This window comes from Anoplophora glabripennis, unplaced genomic scaffold (genome assembly GCF_000390285.2).
Source record: "Anoplophora glabripennis isolate ALB-LARVAE unplaced genomic scaffold, Agla_2.0 scaffold22, whole genome shotgun sequence".
Lineage (NCBI taxonomy): Eukaryota > Metazoa > Arthropoda > Insecta > Coleoptera > Cerambycidae > Anoplophora > Anoplophora glabripennis.
This window is the reverse complement of record NW_019416298.1, coordinates 612,097-636,048: the sequence shown is the minus strand read 5'-3', so window position 1 is coordinate 636,048 and position 23,952 is coordinate 612,097. Positions and strand designations below refer to the sequence as shown.

Sequence of the window (23,952 nt, the reverse complement as noted above, 5' to 3'; positions counted from 1 at the left end):
GAATTTCCACCGAGGTCATGTGATATTACGCCGTGTGATTTCTTTTTGTGGCCTTACCTTAAAAACACTATTTTTGAACTGCCTATTCCTGATTTAAACCATCTGCAGGCTCGACTTATAGACAAGATTCGTGAAATTAACAATACCCCGAGCATCTTAGAAAATGTCTTTAATTCTTTGAGGAACAGGTGTGAAAAGTGCTTGGAACAAGGAGGGGGACACTTTCAGCAGCTGCTTTAATTTATTGTTATAACAAGGAGGGGGACACTTTCCTCAGCTCCTTTAATTGTTTGTTATTGTTATCACGATTATTCTTTAAAATAAAGTTATATAGTCATGAACGTTATTGAAACTGACAGCTGCTATACAGCTCGTTGAGAAATGAGGTTAAGTTGGTCGCTATAAGCTACTCCCTACGTTCAATGTGTCAGAGCCAACTTCGACCACGTTTTTATTTGAACGCTCGTTATATTACCCCCAATAACCAACTAGAATACGAGAGTGCTTCAAGCGCAACGGGAATGTTTATCTGTTTGTCTCTTTCTAACGACTATTTCTGACTCGATCTGTGGAGTTCCACTGCATAAGCTTAATAATAGTATTTATCGATTTGAACTGATATCGTTGTTTGAATTTTCTGAATCTTTCGCGGGCCGGATCCGACTTACTTTTTTAATTGAAAACTTAACGAAAATGTCGACTTTTAATGACAGTGTTCGAAAAACGACATTGACTTCCACAAATCGTCATACAAGCCTGGAGCAGCTTAAATTAAAGAGGATGAATCAAACTAAAAGAGCTGACAGGTTGGGATTGCCAAAAAAAAATTATTGAAGCCCGTGGACCATTTGAGAGGGAAGCGTTTTGAAGTTCACCTAAAAATTAGAATTGTTTTTTACCCCTTAATTTTTGTGACTATTAATTTATGTACACACTTAAGATTCACCCTGTACCACAACAAATTCGAGAGTCGATGAAGACACAACGTATAGTTTTCTATTCGTATCTAGATCGGATCGAGCTCGCTACACACTCGCAGTCGGAATGCAGTTTAATTTTCTCATCCAGACCGAATTGTGCCCCGTTCCAGTGTTTACCGAACGCTGCATCTACTTGTTAGTTTTACCTTACTGGCCAGTATCGCAATTAAGTTCTGTGCTGTTTGTTCTGCCCCAATTCCGACTTGTCCCATTTCGACGGTGCTAATGTGTTAAATAAAGTGCCGAAGTATTATTGGCTTTGTTCCGCGGGCAAGCTCGTTTACAGGAAACGTTATATCTACGGTGTTTTCATGAGAAATCGACTGTATACGTCAGAGGCTGCAGTATTCATCTTGAGCGTATGGTTGCGACTTGGTATGCCTTTAAGGGACGACCAAGAAACTTTTCTTAATTTTTTTTGTGTCACAGAGAAAGAGCAATTTACCAAGTGAAAATATTTGAAATCAAGCAAATAGTCGAAGCAGAGAAAGAGAAACTTTTCCTAATAATGTTTATAAATATTTCAATTAGTAGACACCTTTTTTTAAATACCTAATGTTACACAGGGTGTTAATGATAAGTTTTGCCAAACTTTACTGGCAGAAATCTATTATTAGGTGCTTCTTGTAAAAATCTCTCAATTTCCACTTTCGTTAGAATTCTGGACTTTTTCGAACGGTATCAAACTCATTTGTTTTTCAAATATGGTATTAGTTTTAAAAATTTTATGATATTTTTTAATTTTATGGGCGAAATATGCCAATAATACCGCTTCGGACACTTTTTGAATTAACTTAATAAGATGTTCATATCGTTTTTTTCTCCAGGAAAACAATTCTATGTGACGAACTTGATTCAAAGAAGGGTACAAATTTGTGTATTAAGAATTTTCGCTAAACTTGAGATAACTTTACAGACTAAAGATATTTTCGTTTTTGTTTTAAACTCAAAGTTATTGCAAAGTAACCCTCGAGAATTCAAACCACTGCGAGTTTTCTTTCATTGTGATCCGATTAATCTAACATTATTTTAACCTGTTCTATCGATTCCTGAAGGTGTCCAGATTATACCTGAACCACCCTGTATATGAAATAGGAAAAATAATGTTAAATATTAAAGCATTTTTTAGACTATTCGCCAAAAAAACTATTAAATATCTTCGTCAAAGTGTTTATGACCCAGTTTATCATATTTGTATTTTAAATAATGCAATATCAACTTTGCCATAATAGGCCATTCAGTGATATATAATTTTAAACTTTTTCTTTCATTTTCTGATAGTATTTAACCACCTAAATATATCTTTAAAAAATTAGGTCAATAGGATTAATAATAAGTGATATATTTAATTCTGAATTTGTAAGACCCTTAAAAAGGTCAACACTGCGAGAGAACAGGTAATGACGTCACGATACCGGCCACTCGCCAGCAGTCGGAGAGATAAATCTCATTTTATACGGCTTCTAAGAAAGAGACGACAGTCTGTTTTCGGCTGCCTCGTCTAAACTGATGTGTAGATATTTGCTATACTTTTACCTATATTATATATCTATATTTTTAAGTGTATAAATAGAAAGTGTATAAGAGATATACATCAAGTCTTGTTGAAATGCATTTTTCACACAACATATTTATTATAAACATAGAATGTCTTGGAATATCTAAATACATTTTCGGATTTTTCTCAATGACGTAATTTTGCCTTCCATTTTGTGTACAAATGTACCCAACGTACTAGACTCGGTACTTGTGGATGTATGCGACGACGTGTATGTGCGAGCAACTCAGAACCACCCTCGTTTTTCTTTGATTGCCCGTCTATATTATTATTTAAATAAATTACTTATAGGTGCCTCTCGCAACGTATTTCGAAATTTTTGTGGACGGGAACGTTTAGATGGGGTAGAATTTATTTTTTCGACATAAATTTGAAAATTCTGCTCTAAATGTTTAAATAATAATATTTATAACCTCTTAGACGGGCAACCAAAGAAAAACGAGGGTGGTTCTGAGTTGCTTATAGGTCCCTCTCGCCGACGTATTTCGAAATTTTTGTGAACGGGTACGTTTAGATGGGGCAGAAATTTTTTCCAGCATAAATTTTATAATTCTGCTCTAAATGTTCAAATAATAATATTTAAAACCCTCTAGATGGAAAACCAAAGAAAAACTAGAGTGGTTCTTAACTGCTTATAGGTCCCTGTCGCCGTCGTATTTCGAATTTTTGTGAACACGAACATTTAGATGGGGCAGAATTTTTTTTCCGGCAAAAAATTGAAAATTGTGCTCTAAGTGTTCAAATAATAATATTTTACAACCCCCTAGACGTGCAACCAAAGAAAAACGAGGGTGGTTTTGAGTTGCATACCGTGGCTGGGGAAACCTTGGATAACATCACACAAAACTTTTCATTTTTCGGTAATGAAATAAATATTTTATTCGGAGTCGATCCTGAGGTACTTTTGCAGCCTGGAACTATACAATATTTGTACAATCCTCGGTTTCGACCCATTTAGACATAAAAACAATGATTAACGAAACTGCCAAGTGAACCACACACCGTATGTATTAACACAGAATGGGATGAGAGCGAGCGCGAGCGCGAGCAGAGTGCTCCGCCAGTAGCCTGTACTGGTATTATGACGTCAGGCAATGGTTGCTCAACGTTTTTCCGCGCTCTGTTTTCATTAATTTATTTCTCGTTGAAACAAAAAATTGATTTTTGGCATACTAACTAATTAAAATGTAAACTTTTGAAATATGCAAAAAAATTTCTAATGAATGCGCCTATTATTTTTTAAACTAGAATCCGTTTTATTAATTTAAAACAGTTAAACAAATTTTGAATTTTGTTAAAAAGATACCTAGTTGAGTTGAACGATTTCTTAGGCCACAGCTCTGTAAAACAAAAGATGAGAACTAAACATTCTATAACAATTTTAATAGTCGAGTCAATTTTCATTCGCAGTAGTTGTTTTCTTTTTTTTATTAAAATGGCTTCTATTTACTTTGATGTACAGTACATACTTCTTTCTTAAATAAGGGTTAATATTACTCTCTTCCTCCTCTTTTAAAATAAATGAAGTCTTTATTACATCACCGAGACAATTTGAGTCTAAAATACGAGCGAAGCAAAAAAAAAGAAATAAAAATATGAGAAATCCGCCGGAAAATATGACATCTTATCCATTTGCGAAATTAGTATTTCCATTTTTATTATGTTTACCATTTGGCCTTTATCCTCGACACGAATGCAGGGATGGGATTCAGAAAAAAAGGGAACGCCCATGGAAAACACACGCATTATATTAAATAACAAACTTCCGCATGAGTCGTATTTAAAGGGGGGTCGCAACTTTCATGCAAAGTTTTTTATGAACGCGGCGAATGTTCTTCGTCAGACATTTTGTCACTTGCTAATAATCGTGAACTTATTTTTTATAATTAACTTGCAGATAAAACTTAAATTTTAATTTTCACGAGACGCCACTGGAGTTAACAGATTAATTTCAACATTTTCAATTGTAAGTGAGCAATTTTTAGCCAATGTGTTCTGCTTCTCGAATCCAATCTACCAACTTTTTCAATTTCCATGTACTGAGCGTTGTAATTTTTCCGTTACAGGGATATGCAGCAGTAAGAGCCTTAAGGGGATGCGCCTGAACGTGCCGCGGGCAGTACGAGCCGGCCACTCCGTCACCCTAGGGTGCGAGTACGACCTTGAGGAAGCACCGCTGTATTCGGTCAAGTGGTACCGCGACAACGACGAGTTCTACAGGTACGTGCCCAAAGAGGCGCCGCCCACCAGAGTGTTCTCGCTGCCCGGACTCCACGTCGACGTAAGTATAAGCTATTTTAGTGAAATCGAGTTCATACCAATAGCCCCAAGTGTGCGCCGCTGATCCAGCCCGACAACAGAAGGCTTTGTCTGATAAGCGGTACAAAATTCTATGTAAAATTACATGCTGCCATTATTTTTATTGTCGGGTTAGCCTCCTTAATCGCCAGACATGAATCCAATTGAGCAAATTTGAAGTAGAGGCTTGAAAAATAACTCCTTCGAAAAACAACACCACTTTAAAGCTGCAGCTGAGGAAAATTAACAATAAATAATTCATACAGTCAGTTATTAGTAAAACTATTTAGATTTCTTATTACTTTTTTAATTTGTAGTTCACACAACAGCAACAACATCTTTCTGTGAGGACGTACTAGAATATTGTCTAATTTGGAACCATATACATTCTTATAAAATTACATTACGCAAGTAAATTTACATTAAGTTTGTAATTTTACCTTTTCTTATTCAATTTCAATGTAAAAATACATGCAGATTTATAATTTCATTAGTAAAATTACATTAAACATGTAATTTTACATTTTACACTTGTAATTTATTTACAACGTAACATTGCATGACACCATGTAATCTAGTTGGTGCAATCAAAAAGGTTGACTGTAATTTCATACTAATTTACGTATATTTACATTTTGGAAATAGTAGAAACACATAAAATACATACAAATAATTTCAAGGTGAGAGTAAAACAATGTGAAATAAAGGTAACTAGAGAAAAGCTCTTCTGGTTGTATCCAAATATATAAAAAAATATTTAGAGAAATTGTAATAATTTCAAAATATGTTCCCCTGCTAAGAAAACCTGACTATATTCCATTTAATCAATATTTACATTGGATACATACTTTTCTATAAATATAATGTAATTTCTTTGTAATTTTGCATCATAAATATAATTATACAAATATAAATTGCATTAGATTGAAATTTACAGTGAACACATACTTCTGTAAGTTTAATGTAATTCCATTGTAACTTTACACCAAAACTGTTAATATCTTCCCTTCTCGATTAAAATCGCTTATTATAACATTTATCAACATAATTAATAATTGTTTTAATAAGTAATAATAATAGTGGATACACACTTTTCCATTAGTATAATGTAATTTCTTTGTAATTTTACACTTACAATTGTTACAAACTTCACTTCTGGATGTGAAACAATATATGAAGAATTAAATTAAGCGTGTAATTTTACACTATTTAATTGTTGAGACCGAACGATTTGTTTTGTATATTTCACGTTTATATGAGTATATACTACAGCAATTATAGAAAAATACAATTTAAAACGTAATTTCACATCGTAAAAGGTAATAATACATCGAAAAATTGAAGATACTTAAAAATAAAAGACACGTTTAATTTGTAAATGTTAAATATAAAATTACATTCATGTAAATTGTTGAAGATGTAAATTTACATGAAAACCTATTATGTGTTCGTCCTTGATTGATAAAATTAATCATTGTAAATTCACACTCGTGTATATTTACATCGAAAAAAGTAAAAATAGGTACTTGAAAGCACAATATAAAAAATCAGTCGGCTAAATCCGTTCTACCAGCGACTTGGGCGTACCTCGACGTATCCTTAGCGATATTTCATCTTACAATGGATCCACCCCGGGCAGGCTTCAAGTAAGGCGAAGCCATAAATTCCGGTGTTTTGAAAAATAATGATTATTAATTAAAACGGCTTTGGCGCTTAATCACGTTTAAAGAGAACCAAAATGAAATTAATTTTGTTTATCCGGTCGGCGGGATGATTCCACCTTTTAATTAAGGAATGTTACGCTCGGCGGCTGAAGGGGACGGCGGGCGCTGCGCTCGGAAACAAATAAGATTGAAAAATATCTTCTGCACTGTCTGCCTGGATGAAAAATCCGCGAAAAATCTCAAGTGCGCCCCATCCTTCATCCCAGTCTATTTATTTAGGACCGGATGGTAATTATTTTTAGGAATTTAACGTATTTTTTTTCTTACTTGGATAGCGGTAGGCAGATCTTGTTATAAAATTGGGAATACTTAATTGCGATTTGTTCTAGTGGCCTGTCGGTCGGTATATTCACGGAAGCTATACGAATTAAAGCGATATTTGTTTTGTTTTGGTTTGGGTGAATCGTATACCCACGCGGAGATTTTCGGCTTTTTGGCTTTCAAATTTCACTAGAAATGAAAATTTTTCTATGCGCATAAAAAAAACGTGGGCTTAACTTTTGGCGGCACAATATGTTAAATAAATTCGAAAAATGTCATATTTTTCTTCCTATTTAATTACTATGTATCTTTTCAAGAGTTGATTTTAGGCGAAAATGAAAAAGGAAAAAAATGCTTGTAATTAATTTTTTTACAAAATTGACTGGTTACAAATCGAATGAATCATGATTATTGTAAAAATCGAAAAAATCGCCAAAAATGGGGTTAAAAAACATTAATTTTTAGGGATTTTTTTTTGGGGTCTTTAGATTGGGTATAGGACCTACATACTTGGTTCAAGAAAATTTCATGTTATGTAGAATTTCATCAAAATCGGTTTGATAAATTTTGCATAATAATTTTGCAATCCAGATTTTGAAAAAAAAATTGCAAATTTTCAAAATTTTGCTCAGCAGAAACCAAGGCCCTTAGATACTTGAAAATTTAATCACATATAGAAGGGCTCTCAGATTATAAACGCTTTTTGAAAAATTCGAACCGTGAATTAGGAGAGCTCTGGCGCTTCTTTAAACATTGGTCGAATTTTTGTACTTATAAACAATTAGAATAACTTTGCGAATATTCAATCAAATCAAATTTTTTAAAGCAAGTTTTAAAAGTTATTGGAAAGACGCTCTTAGAAAAAACAAATCGATTGGTCAATTAGTTGCGTAGTTATAGCCGATCAAAGTTAACCATTACTGAGACATTTAAAACCTATTTTAAAAAATTTAAAGAAAGGAGGAAAACAAGGAGAGTAATGACAATAAATGAAGAAGTCGTGCTATCGTATTTTTTAAAATTTGAATAAAGAAGGTACCTTCAATAGTTGCTTCATCCCTGAATATCGTACAACACAATTACTTTCTTGCATTTTTATGGATAAAACGTATTGCATTTGTGTTTTAACAGCCTTTTATCCACTTAAGAATATTAAACGCTCGAACTATGTTCTTGCGTAGGTAAAATGCTATACAGTAAATAACTATTAAATGTTACAGATATAATGTAATTATCCTGTATTACATTTATAAGTCTCATTACCTAGAAGATGCAGGGGTAGATCATAATTGTATGTAATGTAATTAAATCCTATTAGATTAAAAATTAACAATGGATGTAGACGTCTACGTAATTGAATTTTTTGCAATTATTGTACATCTAAATGTAATTATACAAATATAAATTCCATTAGGTTGAACATTTATAGTGAAACAATACTTTTTTCTAAGCCTAATACAATTTTATTGTATTTTTTTTGTAATATTCGTTATAATTACAGTTGCAATTTTACAATAAAATTATATCTTTTTGGATAATCGTATATAAATTTGCTAAATTTCCAAAATATGAACTTACATTAAACTCGAGAATAGTTTACAGAATATCCTACAAACATCTCTAATAATCTAGCTGTAACTTCACATTTCAGTTAATGGAATTCCACAACCTATTCCCTAGCTATCCATTTTAAATGTAATTTTACTGTATTCCCTTTCGCAACGTACTTTAACGTCTTGCTCCGTCTGAAATCTTAGTTACGAAGCGCGTTTATCTCTAGGAATACGTATCACATGCCGTTGTGCGTGTTGTCATATCTGATTATTTCCTGAAATATGGAAAGTCAGCGTAATTCTCGTAAGGATGATTAAGGACAGAAGCAGCGGGTCTACAAGCAACTATAATGAAACCGGTTTGCTTAAGAAAATGGAAAGCTTAGGGTAATTAATGCTGTAAATATATCTTTCCGACTTTTCGTAAGACAACCAAGTATAAACCCCGTAAATATGAGGATTTATTTCGCTATACGAAATTATCCCGATGTAATCTTCATAGGATCTAGGACGCAGATAACGGCTTTTATTCAGTAAATAATTTCGTGGATCTAAACCAAAGTATTAACTACCAAGAGAGAAAAACTGTAATGATAACAGTGACTGATCAAGTCAGCGCAACAAATGAAACACAACCCCGAAGAACTCGCACGATATTGGACCTCAATACAGTGGTGGTTTTTGGGATAGACATAAACTTCCCTAATCCGCGAGGCCTAAGGAACATAAAAATTGCATTAAAAATTTAAATCTGAGGGCGGAACATGCCCCAAATACTAATGGAGGCGACAGAAAGGACCACGCGAAAGAAAAATTATTCAAGGACAATAAATTTTCGAGTTATGGGAACCAATAATAAACTCGAACAAGAAATTCGTTTATATTTTATACAGGCGATAATAATCCTGTCTTATTTGATACTTGTAAAATTGTATTACTTATAATTTGCCGTAAAAAATCTATGTAAATTTACATACTAGTTCTAAAAATGTAAAATTACATACTTAATGTAATTCAAACGTATTCCGCGAGATAAACATGCTTCCTATCTAAGACTTTAGATGGAGCAAGACGTTAAAGTACATCGCACAAAATTACATTTTAAATAGGTAAATGTGAATTTACATTAGAATGTTTGTAGGATATTCTGTAAATTCTTTTCGAGTTTAATGTAATTTCACAGTTTGCATGTAAATTTACACACTACATAGTTAAAAAATTGTAAAATTACATGTACTGTAATTTACCTTGTTTACAAATTTGTAAATCCTTTAAAATATAAGTCTACTTGATTGAATATGTATTGTCATGATATTTTGATTTGAAACGAAAAATAAACTTAAAATGAAACCAAAATTTTGAATTTTGAGATATTCACATAAAATAAATAGAGAAAACTGACAACAAGGATGTGGAATACTGAGAATAAGAAAATGAAGGATAAATTTAGATATAAAATAAGTTTATAGCATAATAAGATAAAATCGTTAAAAGTAAATCAATATGTCAAAATAATGCAAAGAATGTAAATTTTGAACCAAATACGATAAAGTACATTTTGTAAAATCATATGTCATATTGGAGCATAGGTTTGAGGAGAAATGTTGGAATTTTTGACAAGTTGATCGACGGAGAAATAATGAGTTGCACTTATAAATGTAATTCATGTAATAAACTAAAACAAAAACTAAAGTTTATCATACCTGTAACGATTTTCGGAATGTCAAATCCATATGTCAACTATTATATAAAATTTGTTGAGTAACATGCGTATGTAAGCTGTAAAATGATTTAGGTGGTGTTAAAAACACCTTCTAGTAATTAAGAACTGTATTCAAATTACAATTTACGTTCCAAGTAGTGTATAAATTTTAGAAGTTGTCAAAAATCGGTGGACCTAAAATATTTCAATTAATAACTAATTCAAACAGAAAAAGACTGTTGATGAAACTGAAAATAAGTAAATATCATTGTCGTTGAACAATACTACAGACATAGAATTAAGCTAAATAGCACAAATTAGTCAAAATTTACAAAAATAGGCAAAGTTTGTAGAATGTTTAGATTTAAACGTAGAAAAAAGAAATTACACATCAAAATATGCATAAAAATGTGTATAATCAGGGTATGTAATAGTTTTGCTGCAAAAACATGTATAAAGTCATAATTTCCAATTAAAACTTTATCAAACGTGTAATATGACGTTTCCATAGTAACAACCTGAATTGTCTTCAGTTTATAAAAAGTAAAACAAGGCTTGTAGCAGTCAGTCTTTCATAATTTACCAAGCAGTAAATATTACAAAACGCCAAATATAAATCACCACACAAGGTTAAATGTCAGATATCAAGAGGAGCTGAAACTCCATAAGTTCAAATTATCACAAGTAACCCTATAGTTGCTGAAAGTTTATACAATAGGAATAAATGTCGAATTTTCAAAAGTGAAAATTATCAAATTGTTAAAAATAAAATAGTGCAGTGAAAATTTGCAACAGCAATTTACGTTCGAGCTATTTCTCTCGAGTGGAAGGCGAGACTAGCTGACAGCGTGAAGTACTGCCAGACACGGAAGGAACTACAATATCGGATTGCGAGTATGAAACCAGCAATACTTTGCAACGAAATGTGAGTTTTATACACTTAAAATTGGCCAATTAGAAATAACATTTGAAACGAATTCGTAACAAATTTCAATTAAATAAGAATAAATTAGCTTTTCAAAATTCAAAGAAGTCGACTGTACTCTGTTTGGAAATGAAAGTTTTCGACAAGCATTTTTGGATGGACTTTCAACAGGGTTCAAGGCACCTTCAGGTAAAGGGCGAAGATTAATAGTGACACATATAGGTAGTGCCAGTGGTTTTGTAGATGGAGGTTTACTTTCATTTGAATCTAAAAATACAGGTGACTATCACGAAGACATGAACGCAGATGTTTTCGAAGAGTATTTTACACAGATGATGGATTTTATTCCTCCGGGGTCTGTAATTGTCATGGATAATGCCAGTTACCATTCACGGCAGACCAAGCGGACGCCTACGACTGCTTGGAGGAAAGCCGATATAATTCAATGGTTATCCGGAAAAAACATTTCTTTTGAAACAAATATGGTGAAAAAGGAACTTTTGACACTTGTCAATCTTAATAAAGATCAGAAAAAATATGTTATCGATGAAATGGCAACAAATCGCCAAATAACGGTACTACGGTTACCACCTTATCACTGTGAACTTAACCCAATCGAATTAGTCTGGACGCAGGTAAAAGGAGATGTAGCGCGAAATAATACGACGTTTAAATTAAGTGACGTGAAAATTTTGTTAAAAAATTCCTTGGAACGAGTAACTGCAGATAACTGTCAAAGATGTATACATCATGTACAAAAAGAAGAGGAGAAAATGTGGGAACTCGATAGTTTAATTGACGTTACTGTGGAACCTATCGTTATCAATCTAGGAGACGAAGATAATTCATCAGAATATTCAGAGGATGAATTTTAATATACCTACTTTTTTATTTTCTTTAATGTACAGTTATACAACACTACATTTACTCACCATAATTTGAATTTTCAAAATACATATATTTTTGTGTGGAATAAAAGTCTATTCATTAAATTTAAATAAATATTTTGATAATAATATTGAATAATTTTATTTGAATTACTAAAAACCCTCTTAACCCGCTTATGATGCTTAAAGTAGCCTCATGTTTTGAAATGCTGTTTTTATATTGTCTACTTTATAAGAGAAATGGACCGAGAAATTGAAGCGGCATAGACAAAGACGGATTGTCGGGGATTAAATTTTAGCTACCTGGTACAATTTAGTACAGTATGAACGTACAAAGTTTTTTTAAAAGTACACCTCATCCATACCCAAGCTACATAATATAAAAATATTCATATAAGCACCAGTACTACATTTATTTACGATTTGCATACATAATAAGCTTTTATTACTCTCTTTCATTTCTAAACAGACTATATAAATCAAAATGGTCATATTACAATAACAAATGTAAAGGGAAAGGTTATAGCTTTTAAATATAACGCAGAATAAGTCAATGAACTTGTTAAATTGTTGAAATATTTTTAAAAAACTGTAATATAATTTTCTTCATATGCTAAATTGAATTTTTCGTTTTCTCACAATTTCAATATATAAAAAAATTACATAATCAAAGGAAACCACACCCTGATGGGGAGTTAATAATAATAATAATAATAAAATAAAGAAACATAACAGCATATCATCAGTAACAGTAAAAGTACATTTAAGGTTAGGACAAATATATTTTATTTACATGTTTTTCTCGCCAACAAATACTGTCGAGCATCGAATTAAAATGTTGTACCCCGTAAACGCCTAATTGCCATCTCGCATAAGAACTAATTAAATTTGCGTTTCCACTTAGTGATAAATAATCAGCAAATCAAATGGTAGGTCGTAGTGACAGACATAAATTGAAGAGGAAATTGAAACGCTGCCATTGAACGTAGGAGTCCATTAGCGGAACACCAGGATCTGTCTTGGATTTGGTTTGGTTTAGGATTGGCATTTCCAGTATATCCTTTCAGCGCAGGTAAAATTATTTCAAAAATACCTGTAATCATTTTGAAATAATGTTCGTTTTAAATCGCAGAGACAAATTAAAAATGTAAGTAATAAAATTAAAGTAATTTTGTGATTTTAATATAAAGAGAGCAAAAGTTTACAATGTATACACACTTTTCTGATAGCTTAATCTAATTTGCTATAATATAAATAATTGATTTAATTAATAAATAAATACTATTGCATTCTCTTTGTAATTATTACACAATTGTAATGTTACAATAAAACCATCTACATTGTTTTGCATTACATTTCATTTATATTGTATATTGTGTGTGTACATCTATATTTGTATTTTTGTGTGGGACACTGTTGTCCATCATATTGACCATTGCTATACATTCATGTAATGTCATATAAGCAAAATAAACTAAATAAATAAATAAATAAATAAATAAATAAATGTATTAAACTAACAATAAGAAAAAAATACAGAAAAAGTTCTTGAGGTTAACCACACAGGGTGCTCCTTTTAAATTGACTACCGTTAAAAAATACTTCATTTGGAAACCCCAACTTCAGTCGTCCTTTTTAGAAAATGGGTTGAGAAACTTTCCGATAGAAAATCAGTCCGGCGCCGCTCCTGGCGATTCCTATTGAACTGGGGCAGAAACAAAAGGAAATTAAGAGCAAAAAGGGCCTTTGTAGAATTCATTAATAATCGCAATCCGCAGACTTTAATACAACTAAATCAGGGATTTCGAACAAGATTTCATTTACTTTTTAGGCGCCGGCCTTCTGCAGAAAAATTAATTATACCTTGTACTTTTCTTTTACTTCTTATATTTGAGTTCCTAATTAAGTGGAAGTCGAAGTGGGCCGAGGTCCCACTTAAAAAAGAGTAGGAGGAATTGCGTTTTTTTCATCAGAAGCTGTTGTGAACTGACGAAGAAGTTGTAAAGAATGTCAATAAAGTCGTTTCACATTTTTTTTCAAAGATTTGCACACAAAAAAGAAATGTCGAATATATCATTAAGAAATTAAAACTCAACACGAAACTGGAAAAGTCAAATAAGTATAAATTTTCTTAATTAAAATCTAAACTAAATTTTCCTCCAACAAATTATTCACAGTTCCTTTATGACAAAATGCGATATATGTAGAACTGATGTAGGTACACAATATTAATGAAAGATTTAGAAATACCTATGCTAAAATATAAAACGTCTATTTTCTTTTAATATCTTAATAAGTGGATAAAAGGCTGTTAAAACACGAATGCAATACAACGTTTTATCTATCAGTCATCACAGTCATATTTGTGGAGACAGAATTATTAGAATTTATAAAAAAATATTCGCATAACTCTAGTAGTCAGTGAATCATGGTGGGTTTTTTTATACCTACTGGTTGCTATAGTACGTTGTTTATTGTCAATTATTTAATAAACAGTTCTATCTGAATTTGGCACAAATGCAAGAAAGTAATTGTGTTCCTGTGAACATTACGAAAAAGTGTTGGCTGAATTTAAACTGAAACATGCTGAAACTTAAAAATTTCAGCATGTGATATCTCATCGAAAAAAAAAAGATATTTGAGCAAACTTATCGGCATTCGAAGGAGGGAGCCTTGTGCTTTTAGATTCAATGTATTAGTTTTTTTAAAAAGAATAGATAGCATTACTACATAACCTCAAATATGACGAAAAACAGTGGTTTTTGCAATTTTAGGTTAAGATATCTCAAAAACCTGACATGATAGAGCAATTCTGCCGCCAGATTCGGATTCAGCGCACCTAAATCCTTCGCAAATATATATTCAAGTTTCTGCTTCCAAAAAAAAGTTAAATTTTGTTGGTCTGTGTTATTTGACATACCATTTTCAGTTTTTACTTTGAATAATTATTTATTACTACCCAGCTATTAACATATTCAAGAAGCAGAATAAGTAACTTTTAATTTAATAATCAGTTTTTCTGGAGAATTATACGAATTAAAACGCGAGCGTATAATTTTTTAAATCCCACCCGCATCCCATGGAAATCTGCATTAATTATGGGCCCCCTGGAAACGTGCAGCAGAAAGCTTAAAAATTGCGCCCCCAGTTCTTTCGCCAACTTTCCAGTTGATTCGATAAGGGGAGCATTAACGAACTCCTAAGTAATATATGCGGAATAAATTAGGCCCCTCCTCCTTCGAAACAAAGGGCGGACATTTTTCGAGTTTTCATTTAAGGGAAAAAATCCTCCGCTCCCCGGGGATTTAATAATTTACCGACGTTTTAATATTTAAGGGGTTTTAAAGAAACACGGAACGAGAGTCCGGAGAAAAGGAAAACAACACGCAAAGCGCGGTAAATCCAGGCTTAGGTTACACAGTATCCTTCCCGGGAACCCGATAGGGACTGTCCGAAATCCAGATGTCTTCCGGGGATCCTATTAAACGCTTTGAATGGGAAGCGCCATCGAAACAGGTAGCGGTAAATGAAATGTGACAGGGAGACGCCGGTTTGGTCCCCAGAATTTTTCGTTTTTCAGTCTGAAATAAAAAGCAACCTTTATGTGTTTGTTTAACTCAAAACCATTTTATGTAAAACTACACAGTGGATCATTGGTTATTTTGGGGCAACACATGGTGATCAAAATTACCTTATACAAGTAAATTTACATAATTAAAGTAAATTTACAAATTGAGATTATGTATTGTAACGAATTTGAAATGTGAATAAAAATTTTAATTATTATTATAGCAACGCCAAATTTGTATAAAATTGTTGATATGGATATTCTGGATATAAAACTAGTAATGATCAATGATATTACATAGTATAAAAATAATAATCTTTTAATTTTATTCTCAAGTACAGAATAAATTTTCATAAAATGCATGACGTCGACATTTGTTAGTACTCAGTACATAGAGAAAAACGAATCTAAACCTAGAGTGACTTATATCGAATGAAAGTTTAAAGTCTATAGATTAATCTGGTATACATATCGTTGGAAGACGAGTAAACTTAAAGAAGACATTTCAATCCAACATAAATCATAACATGAAAATTTTCATCAACTGTCAAATTTTATAATAAATTTCACAAATGTCAAAGCTAAAGGTGGCTTTGTAAGAATACCCGGAGATGACCTAAAAAACATAAAATAAAGAATATTTTATTAATTAATTTATAGAATTGTATATAAAAATAAAAGGACATTTGTTAAAAATGTGTTAGTTATAAGTAGTGTTGTGAAAAAGTGATTGAAAAGGACATCCAAAGACTGAAAAATTCTGTGTATGGACCTTAAGCAAAGCTAGGGACAGAATATTCAGGAAGGATGAGAAAAACAAAAAAATATTGATTAGTTACGGCTTGGGTTTTGCAAGATGTACAGCGTGGAGAGGCAGCTCCCGAAAAATTAAAAATAAAGCAAGAAAAAACAGTCCAAGAAAGAAAATTAAACACTCACCAGTTAAATCCACAGTTTGCCAGAGTCCAGAGAAAGTTATTTTGTCATCCCATGAAAATTTTCCGCTACCAGCAGTATAAAGCAGTTCCAAAGCAGTTTCCAGTGGCCCCATAAATAGTCTGCAAGGCCTCTACGTAGTTTCCAGCAAAGAAAACTTCAAATCTTACAACCTATCAGGTACCTAAAACACAGTGCACTAAATATTGCTAGCTATCACCAATAAATAATGCTTTCTATCGCATCAAATATTTGAAAAGTATAAATAAGAAACCACAGGACTTACCTGTACAGAAATAAGCGTAATCCAATCACTTGCAACTTAAATATTTCATTATTTTCACGAGCTCTGACAAAATCTGTCAAATGAACAGCCACTTTCGTTCCTGTCTGATAGGCAACAAAAAATATAAGGAGACGTACTCAGTATTGCATAGATTAAATAAAGTTAGTCAATAGTAATTTTTTTTTATAATTATTCCTTATATTGTTTGTAAGGTAAGTCGAAAATAGGTAAATATAGTGAGTAAAATATTCTTTGTTGTGGAAAACATATTACATAAAAAAGGTATATTCCAAATTTTGAATAACACTAATGAATTTCAAACTCTATTCATTTCAAAGTGTATTGCATTGTACTAGTTTGTGTGTAAATATAGAACCGACTCCTGAGGTTTACTGATATTGTCTGATATGTAACAAGTGTCTACCAACAGCTGGCCAGGGATAAGAAAGTACAAGGTAAGAGAAAAGATAGTGGAGGTTTGTATGGAACAATTTACAGCTTAATTAAAAAGATGATATGTTAAACGAATTTTATAATACACTGAATTTATTGTTATATTAATACCTACCTCTAAAAAAGGAATCTTATGGCCATTATCCGGTTTGGTTTAACGGCAAAATTATTAATAAGATTAAATTGAAAAATAAACTTTGGCGTATATATGTCTACAAATAACATTGATGATTGCAACAGATTTAGAGAAATAAGAACTGAAGTTAAATCTTACGTTAGTTTAGTACTTATAAATTATCAAAATTCAATAGTCAATGATCTGTCCTCAAACCCTAAAAGATTTTGGTTCCATATTAATTCAAGATCTAATGCCTCTATTCCATCCTCTATGAATTATAATAGTACCTATTCAGTTAAATAATCATTCTGATATTGTCAATGCTTTTGCCCTGCTTTATTATCTCTGTTTAAATCTTATTTTAGTAATAGGTACCAATTTGTGCAGTATCGAGGCTTTCAATCATGTAAATTCCATCAATTTTCAGGAGTTCCGCAAGGGTCAATCCTGGGACCACTGTTATTTATAATTTTTTTAAAATGACTATTCTATGCGGACGACCTGAAGTTGTTCTTGGGAGTTAAATCATCTACTGATTGTACTACATTACAAGTTAATCTTGCCAGATTACACAATTGGTGTTCATGTAATAATAATCTACCTCTGAATGTAAGTAAATGTAAAATTATGTCTTACATTATGTTGACGCAAAACTAATCTAGATTTTGATTATAAAATTGGCGAATCTTTTTTAAATAGAGTTACGCAATTTACTGACATTGGTGTTAAATTTGATACTAGATTATCGTTTGACGAGCACATTAGTTTAGTAACCAAATCTGCTTATAAAAATTTAAGCTTTGTATGGGAAGTTAAAACAAAATAATTCTCGATCCATGCAAAGCATCATCAGGCATACCAAAACCTGACATTTGGAAAAACGAGAAAGAAACAGTCCGCCCGCTCCAGTGGGACACTTGAATGCATAAATATATTGGAAGAGAAAACGGACACGAACAACGAATAATGAGTTATCTGTCCAAAACAAAGGATATTTAATATTCATTGGATTTCTGCCGTCTCTCAATTATGTTCATGATGTGGAGAGTGGATACAATAATTAAAAACCCGGTGAGTTCTGTGCCCGGGATTAGAGGGAATATGGGAAACTCATCAATTTTTATGACGCCCGCTTCCGAGAGTAAAAATAATAAATTACCGAGCATTTGATTTTTAATGGGCTTCGTTCTGTAGCGGCTGCCGGTTCTGCTTAGTTTGTTGCATTCATGTTATTGTGATTTAATGGAAGATACACTGGAAGAAGATAAAGTGGGTACTAATTATAAAATATATATTTGAAAAACACTCAAGGTGATAGAATAAGACAAAGGAAATAATAACAAATACAGTCAGCGTCAAAAAGTTATGTGGTCTAATGTTACATTTTCAATGATAAAAGAATTGTCAAATCTTGAAATCAGTCCTTTTTTTGTGGATTGCTCATAATTTGGTTGTTGTGTCACTTGTTGCCGAAATCAATGGCAAAATTCCATATGAGAATGAAAATCATTTACTGTCACAGCTTGCACCAGTTGTGCAAGGTAAGGGTGTAGTAATTGCTCCCGTAACATACGCTACGTAGCAGTTCCTCGACAAAGTGTAAAATGTCTTCTTGATTTGGAATAAAACAATGTAAATCAATCTACGGTCGACAAGATTGGTTCGAGTGTTCAAACAACCACACAGAACTTGGACTATTTACTGCAGTATAAACAGTTGATCAGTTGATTAAGTGGGGTGATGCAGGGTCGTTGTAAGTTTCACGTAATAATTGTTAGACTGCCGCCTAAGCTGCCTCTTCCAAATCATGTATGCGCTTTCATCATCGAGTGCCGAAATAAAGATGACCGTTTCAATTTGCGATTTAAGGGGTTGTAGCTCTCTCGTGTTATTTGTCTTCTCTCTTTCTTATTTGATTCCAGTCGAATTAGAATGTCAAATTTACGTGTTTTTTCGCTTTTTTACTACACACGAAAATCTTGATGACCTGCCGGAAAATGAGTCATTTTATGTTGTAGGCAATTAAATTATAAATTATAAACAAATTGTCCCAGGGTCAGGCAAAATCCGCTCGGGAATTCTCTCTTTTTGAATTAAATAGACCTTATTTTTAAGGTAATTTAAAAAAAAAAGAGAGATCACCTACGCCTCTTTGTTCCCAAGATTACTTTTTTTATAACGTTAATTGTTAATTAACTATTGAACGTATCGGACCTGGATTTTAGATACAATTAAGGAAAGGGTTAAACTTTTATTTTCAGAAAGTTTTACATTGATAGTCCATGTAATAAACGCTAGCGGTTGTAAAAGTTAAGTTTTAATAATTCGGTTAAAAAATCTCGCGCGCAACGAGGGCAGCGTTCATGCGCGTGCGCGGGCCAAGTGCTCCTCCTCCCGTTCATTAACATTAACTTTTACTGCTGCTAGCGCGTTTATAGCTTGCAGGTAATTTGGAAAAAATGCACAAAATATGGTTACTAATACAGCAATTTGATGTAAATGAAAGTTAAGCAAAAGAATCAATGTTAATAGTATTTTTCGTGGGATATCACGTATATAAAGCCCAACCCCCGAGTATTCCCTGCGGATACGGCAAATGATTCATTAGCATTAACTGCCTGCCTTATTTACATGTTACGCATGCAAAACTTCCCGCGTATTAATTGATTTATCAAATTGCGATGAAATTGAATTTCACGTGGAACAGCACACTTATGGCGCGACAGCCGTCCGTCTTTGTTTCGCTCCGTCCCCCGCCTCGCACCCCGCTCTAATCAAGTCCCTGTCGAGCGTCCTCCGCCCGACTTCGCGGAGATCGATGCGCGACATTAGAACAGCTAATGCCTTTGCTTGATTTTAAACTTAATTCGGGATGTATGGAATCGTCTTTTACTCGTACCTCTCCCTAAATGATTATAAGCCACGTGACCAATAATTTTTTTTGGAACGACAATATCAAGACTACGTTAAAACATTAATTTTACCGATTGGTGTAATTTTTTATGACGATGCTCCAATTCACTTGCCACTTCGTTCAACTGACATAAATCCCTGTGATTTTTTTTAATTAGGGGGAATTAAAACGGATAGCAACTTAGTATAAAGGTTTCTTAATTAAATCTGCTTATTTTAATCGCAAGTGACTGAGGTAGTTCTATATACACGAAATATCGGAACACCCTGTATATATTCAAGCGGGACATCCTCAACCATGCGGATATTCCCCGTTTCCAAAAGAATCTCATTTTCCATCATCGTCCGATGAAAACGCGTTTCATTCCGAAGTATCCGAGGGCAAAGGACAAAAGTGCAAAGGGCGCTTCGCAGGTAGGGAAGCAGACGTGGAAATAAACAGGGCTCATTTGGAATCGTGTAGCGGAAAGTCGTCGCTTATTTTAAAAGACGACGAGTTCAAACGGGCCCCCCTTTTTGAACGGGAACAATTTCAATTAGGCGTGTTTGTCAAAACTGGGAATACCTGGATTATTTAAGCATCTCGTTTCACGTCTGTCGGAATGCAGGATTCTTTGAGTAACTTTAGAGCTTCGGAATCTTAGGAGTCAGTCACGATTTTTGACGTTTAATTGTACAGGTAAAAGCAGGTTTACCTAAACATTATTTTAAATTTGTTTCTCCAGCGGCGGTGATTTATTTGCCGATTTATCAGCGATAAATATTTCGTTTTATACATTTGCAACGAAGTTTATTTACAAAAAATTTAAATAGAAAGTAGTAGGTAGGTATTTCGAAGGGCGAGGTGCGAAAACTCGATTGACAGACATAGTGTTTTGCAAATAGAATAATTTTTTTAATACCTCCTGGCTTACCGCAGTGATACGATGAAACAGTTTGGGAACCACTGACCCGTCGGTAACTGAACTTGCTATTCACACGTATTCACACGAATCGGTGTACATAAGATTTTGATGGAAACTTAAAACAATAAAAGATACACTTTTCCAACTAAAGTAGAGTTGATGATAACCTAAAATTAAGCTAGCAATTTTTCTTGTCACTACAGAAAAGCGGAAAGAAAAGCGACCACAGTTATTCACCTCGTTTTATGTAGTGTGTAAGCCGGGGATGATCCAGAAGTTCTCAATAAGTTTTAATAATTTTAATTGTTGTTAATTTTAAGAGCCGTTTTAGTTTAAACAGTTTTGATAATTGAAAATTATTATTGCATTCTCTATATAACATTCCAAAATCCAAATTTTCTGTTTTGTTTTCTAATTAAATTGTATGTTTGTTTTCATATAAACTTACATTAATATAGTTCGAAAAAGTGTAAAATTACATGTAAGTAAAATTTACATTTATACATGGTGTCTGCGATTGATTGGGAAATCTCGAAGCTGTAGATACTGGTTGCCAAAATAAGTCGATTGAGCCAAATATGCCTTATGCAAATGTTGCTAGTTTCAAAGATACAGAGCGTTCAATGTTTGAATTTTATTTTGAAATTTCTCAATAATTTTGAAAACCATCAGAGTATGAACAAAAAAATTGGCATTATGTTTTTTGACATGTCAAATAAGAATTTTTTTTATCATTTTCGCGTTGCTTGTATAGGGCGTCAGTTATGCCCTATTCCTTTGGTAAATAATTGCCTCTAGATTTAGGGACATTTTTATTGGATATGTGTGTTTTGTGAAGAAAAAAGATTTAAGAATAAATAGGTTAGCACTTATTTTGTTGCTTTTTGTTTATCGTTCTCCGTTGCCCTTGAAAATAGTAATGTGTCCTGTCATAACTCAAAGCTTTTAGCTACATTAGCGACATTTAACTAACTCTCAATAATTCAGCTATTAAGGTTAAACTATTTTGTCTGCAAGTAACTAAGAATTAGAGTAACGCTCAGAACTTGCACCAAAAACCTCGATCTCCGATAGTTCCACTAACAAAAGTTTGATTTTATGCATGTTACGCTCCCAACAGTTTGCTCTACTTCTCCAGTTCCTCCTTATCGTTAATTCAAGACCGGGAGCGGCTCCGACCACATTTCCTCGACTGCCACACATAAAACAATTGATAACTGCTCCGTGCGATCCGTGGATACTTCCCTCCGCCGGAATTGTCGGGATGTTAGGAGAACAGAGACCACAGCTCCTGTCGGTTAATTAAAGCCCTCTTCTTATTGTTGCAGGTGTCGGTGTCGAACGCACACAACGTGACGCTGCTGTCGGTGGGCCGCGATATCTCGGGACTGTTTCAGTGCGAGGTGTCTGCCGACGCGCCCCTCTTCCACACGCAGATGATGTCGGCGCCCATGACGGTTGCAGGTAAGAGAATCGACTTGGTTCCCCTTTAACAGGGATCAGTGCTACTGGTACAGTCATTGAAGCTGAAAATCAGCTGTAACCTCCGAATTCTTTGAAACTGCATGGAATGAAAATTTAGAATAAGGCTCATCTTAGGCTCAACTTCCAAAGTGACGCTTTTTGTTTTTTAGGGGTAAAACTAGCTCTAAGTGAAAAAAATTGAAAAAATTAAGTTTTAAGCATTTTATTAATAAAAATCTTGTTCAAGCACAAGGATTAAATAATGTTCCATGTTCTCGAATATGTTTTATGATATATTTGACCTTTTCGACCCTTTATTTAACCCTTAAAAACTACCCCTATGCAAAAAATAATGATAAAAAATTACTTTTTCAAGATTTGGAATGACTAAATCGTTTAAATTATTTAAAATAAAAGTTACCTTATAGCTAATAAAAGAATTTTCAACTCCTAAAAACCACCCCTGTATTGACAAAATTGATAAAAAAAATACATTTTAAAAGCTTGGAATGCTTTAATGGCGCAATTATTTAAAATGAAAATTCCTTCATTGCTTATGAAAGAATTTGTATCTCATCACGCTTTTCAACCCTTATAAATCACCCCTATGCTAAAAAAATGATTAAAAATTACGTTTTAAATTTTGGAATGTGCAATAATTTAAAATAAAAATTTCCTTTATATTGTTTATGAAATAATATTTTACTTTTGCCATTTTCAACTCTTATACCCTTTTACCAATATTAATGTAAAATATTTTTATTATAATCGATTTTTAAATATAATCAATCATAAAAAAATTGCTACGCTGCATATAAATAATCACACTATTTTTTTACTTATTTTATTTGTATAATATAATATATAATATATAAAAATGAGAAAGCCTATTTTACTCCCAAAAAATGTCATTGGTTTTTTTATAATAACTCGGTTAATTTTGAAGCTATAGTATCCTACAAAAAAGAATTTTAAAGATAATTTTAAGAGCTGTAAGATCGTTTGCATATAAAACCTTTGAAGTCCTTCGTTTTTTAAAGGGAAAGGATCGAAGGGATCGAGACAGGTCGTTTTTTCACTAAAACGGATACTTCAAGCGGCGATATCTCCTTTATTTTTTATGCTATAGGAATAAAAAATGCAAAATATTTGTTGAAAAAACAGCTACATTTTTGTTGTTTATCATTTTTTACGCATCTTTTATAGTTTCAGAGTTATTATATAAATAAGGCAATTTTTTTGAACAATGAAAAATACGTTTTCAACTTTTACCGTACATTATTAAAAAAATACGTATTATAAACCGGTCTAACTTCAGAATCATATGAAAAACACTAAAACAAAACTAATTGTAAAGGGTCTACGATTAATTTTAATTCTGATGGAAATCGTACAGCGTTTACTGCTCATTTTTCCTTAAA

The 23,952-nt window shown here is 32.8% G+C and overlaps 1 protein-coding gene across 1 annotated transcript in view; it reads left to right on the top strand.

The window, feature by feature from the left end:
* The window catches only part of LOC108917254, an 81,357-nt gene that overhangs the window by 11,802 nt on the left and 45,603 nt on the right, over window positions 1–23,952 (top strand). Inside the window, exons 2-3 of the mRNA XM_018723760.1 lie at window positions 4,605–4,819; window positions 22,396–22,531. Coding sequence (XP_018579276.1) covers window positions 4,605–4,819; window positions 22,396–22,531 — 351 coding nt within the window. The remainder of the gene's footprint in view (window positions 1–4,604; window positions 4,820–22,395; window positions 22,532–23,952) is intronic.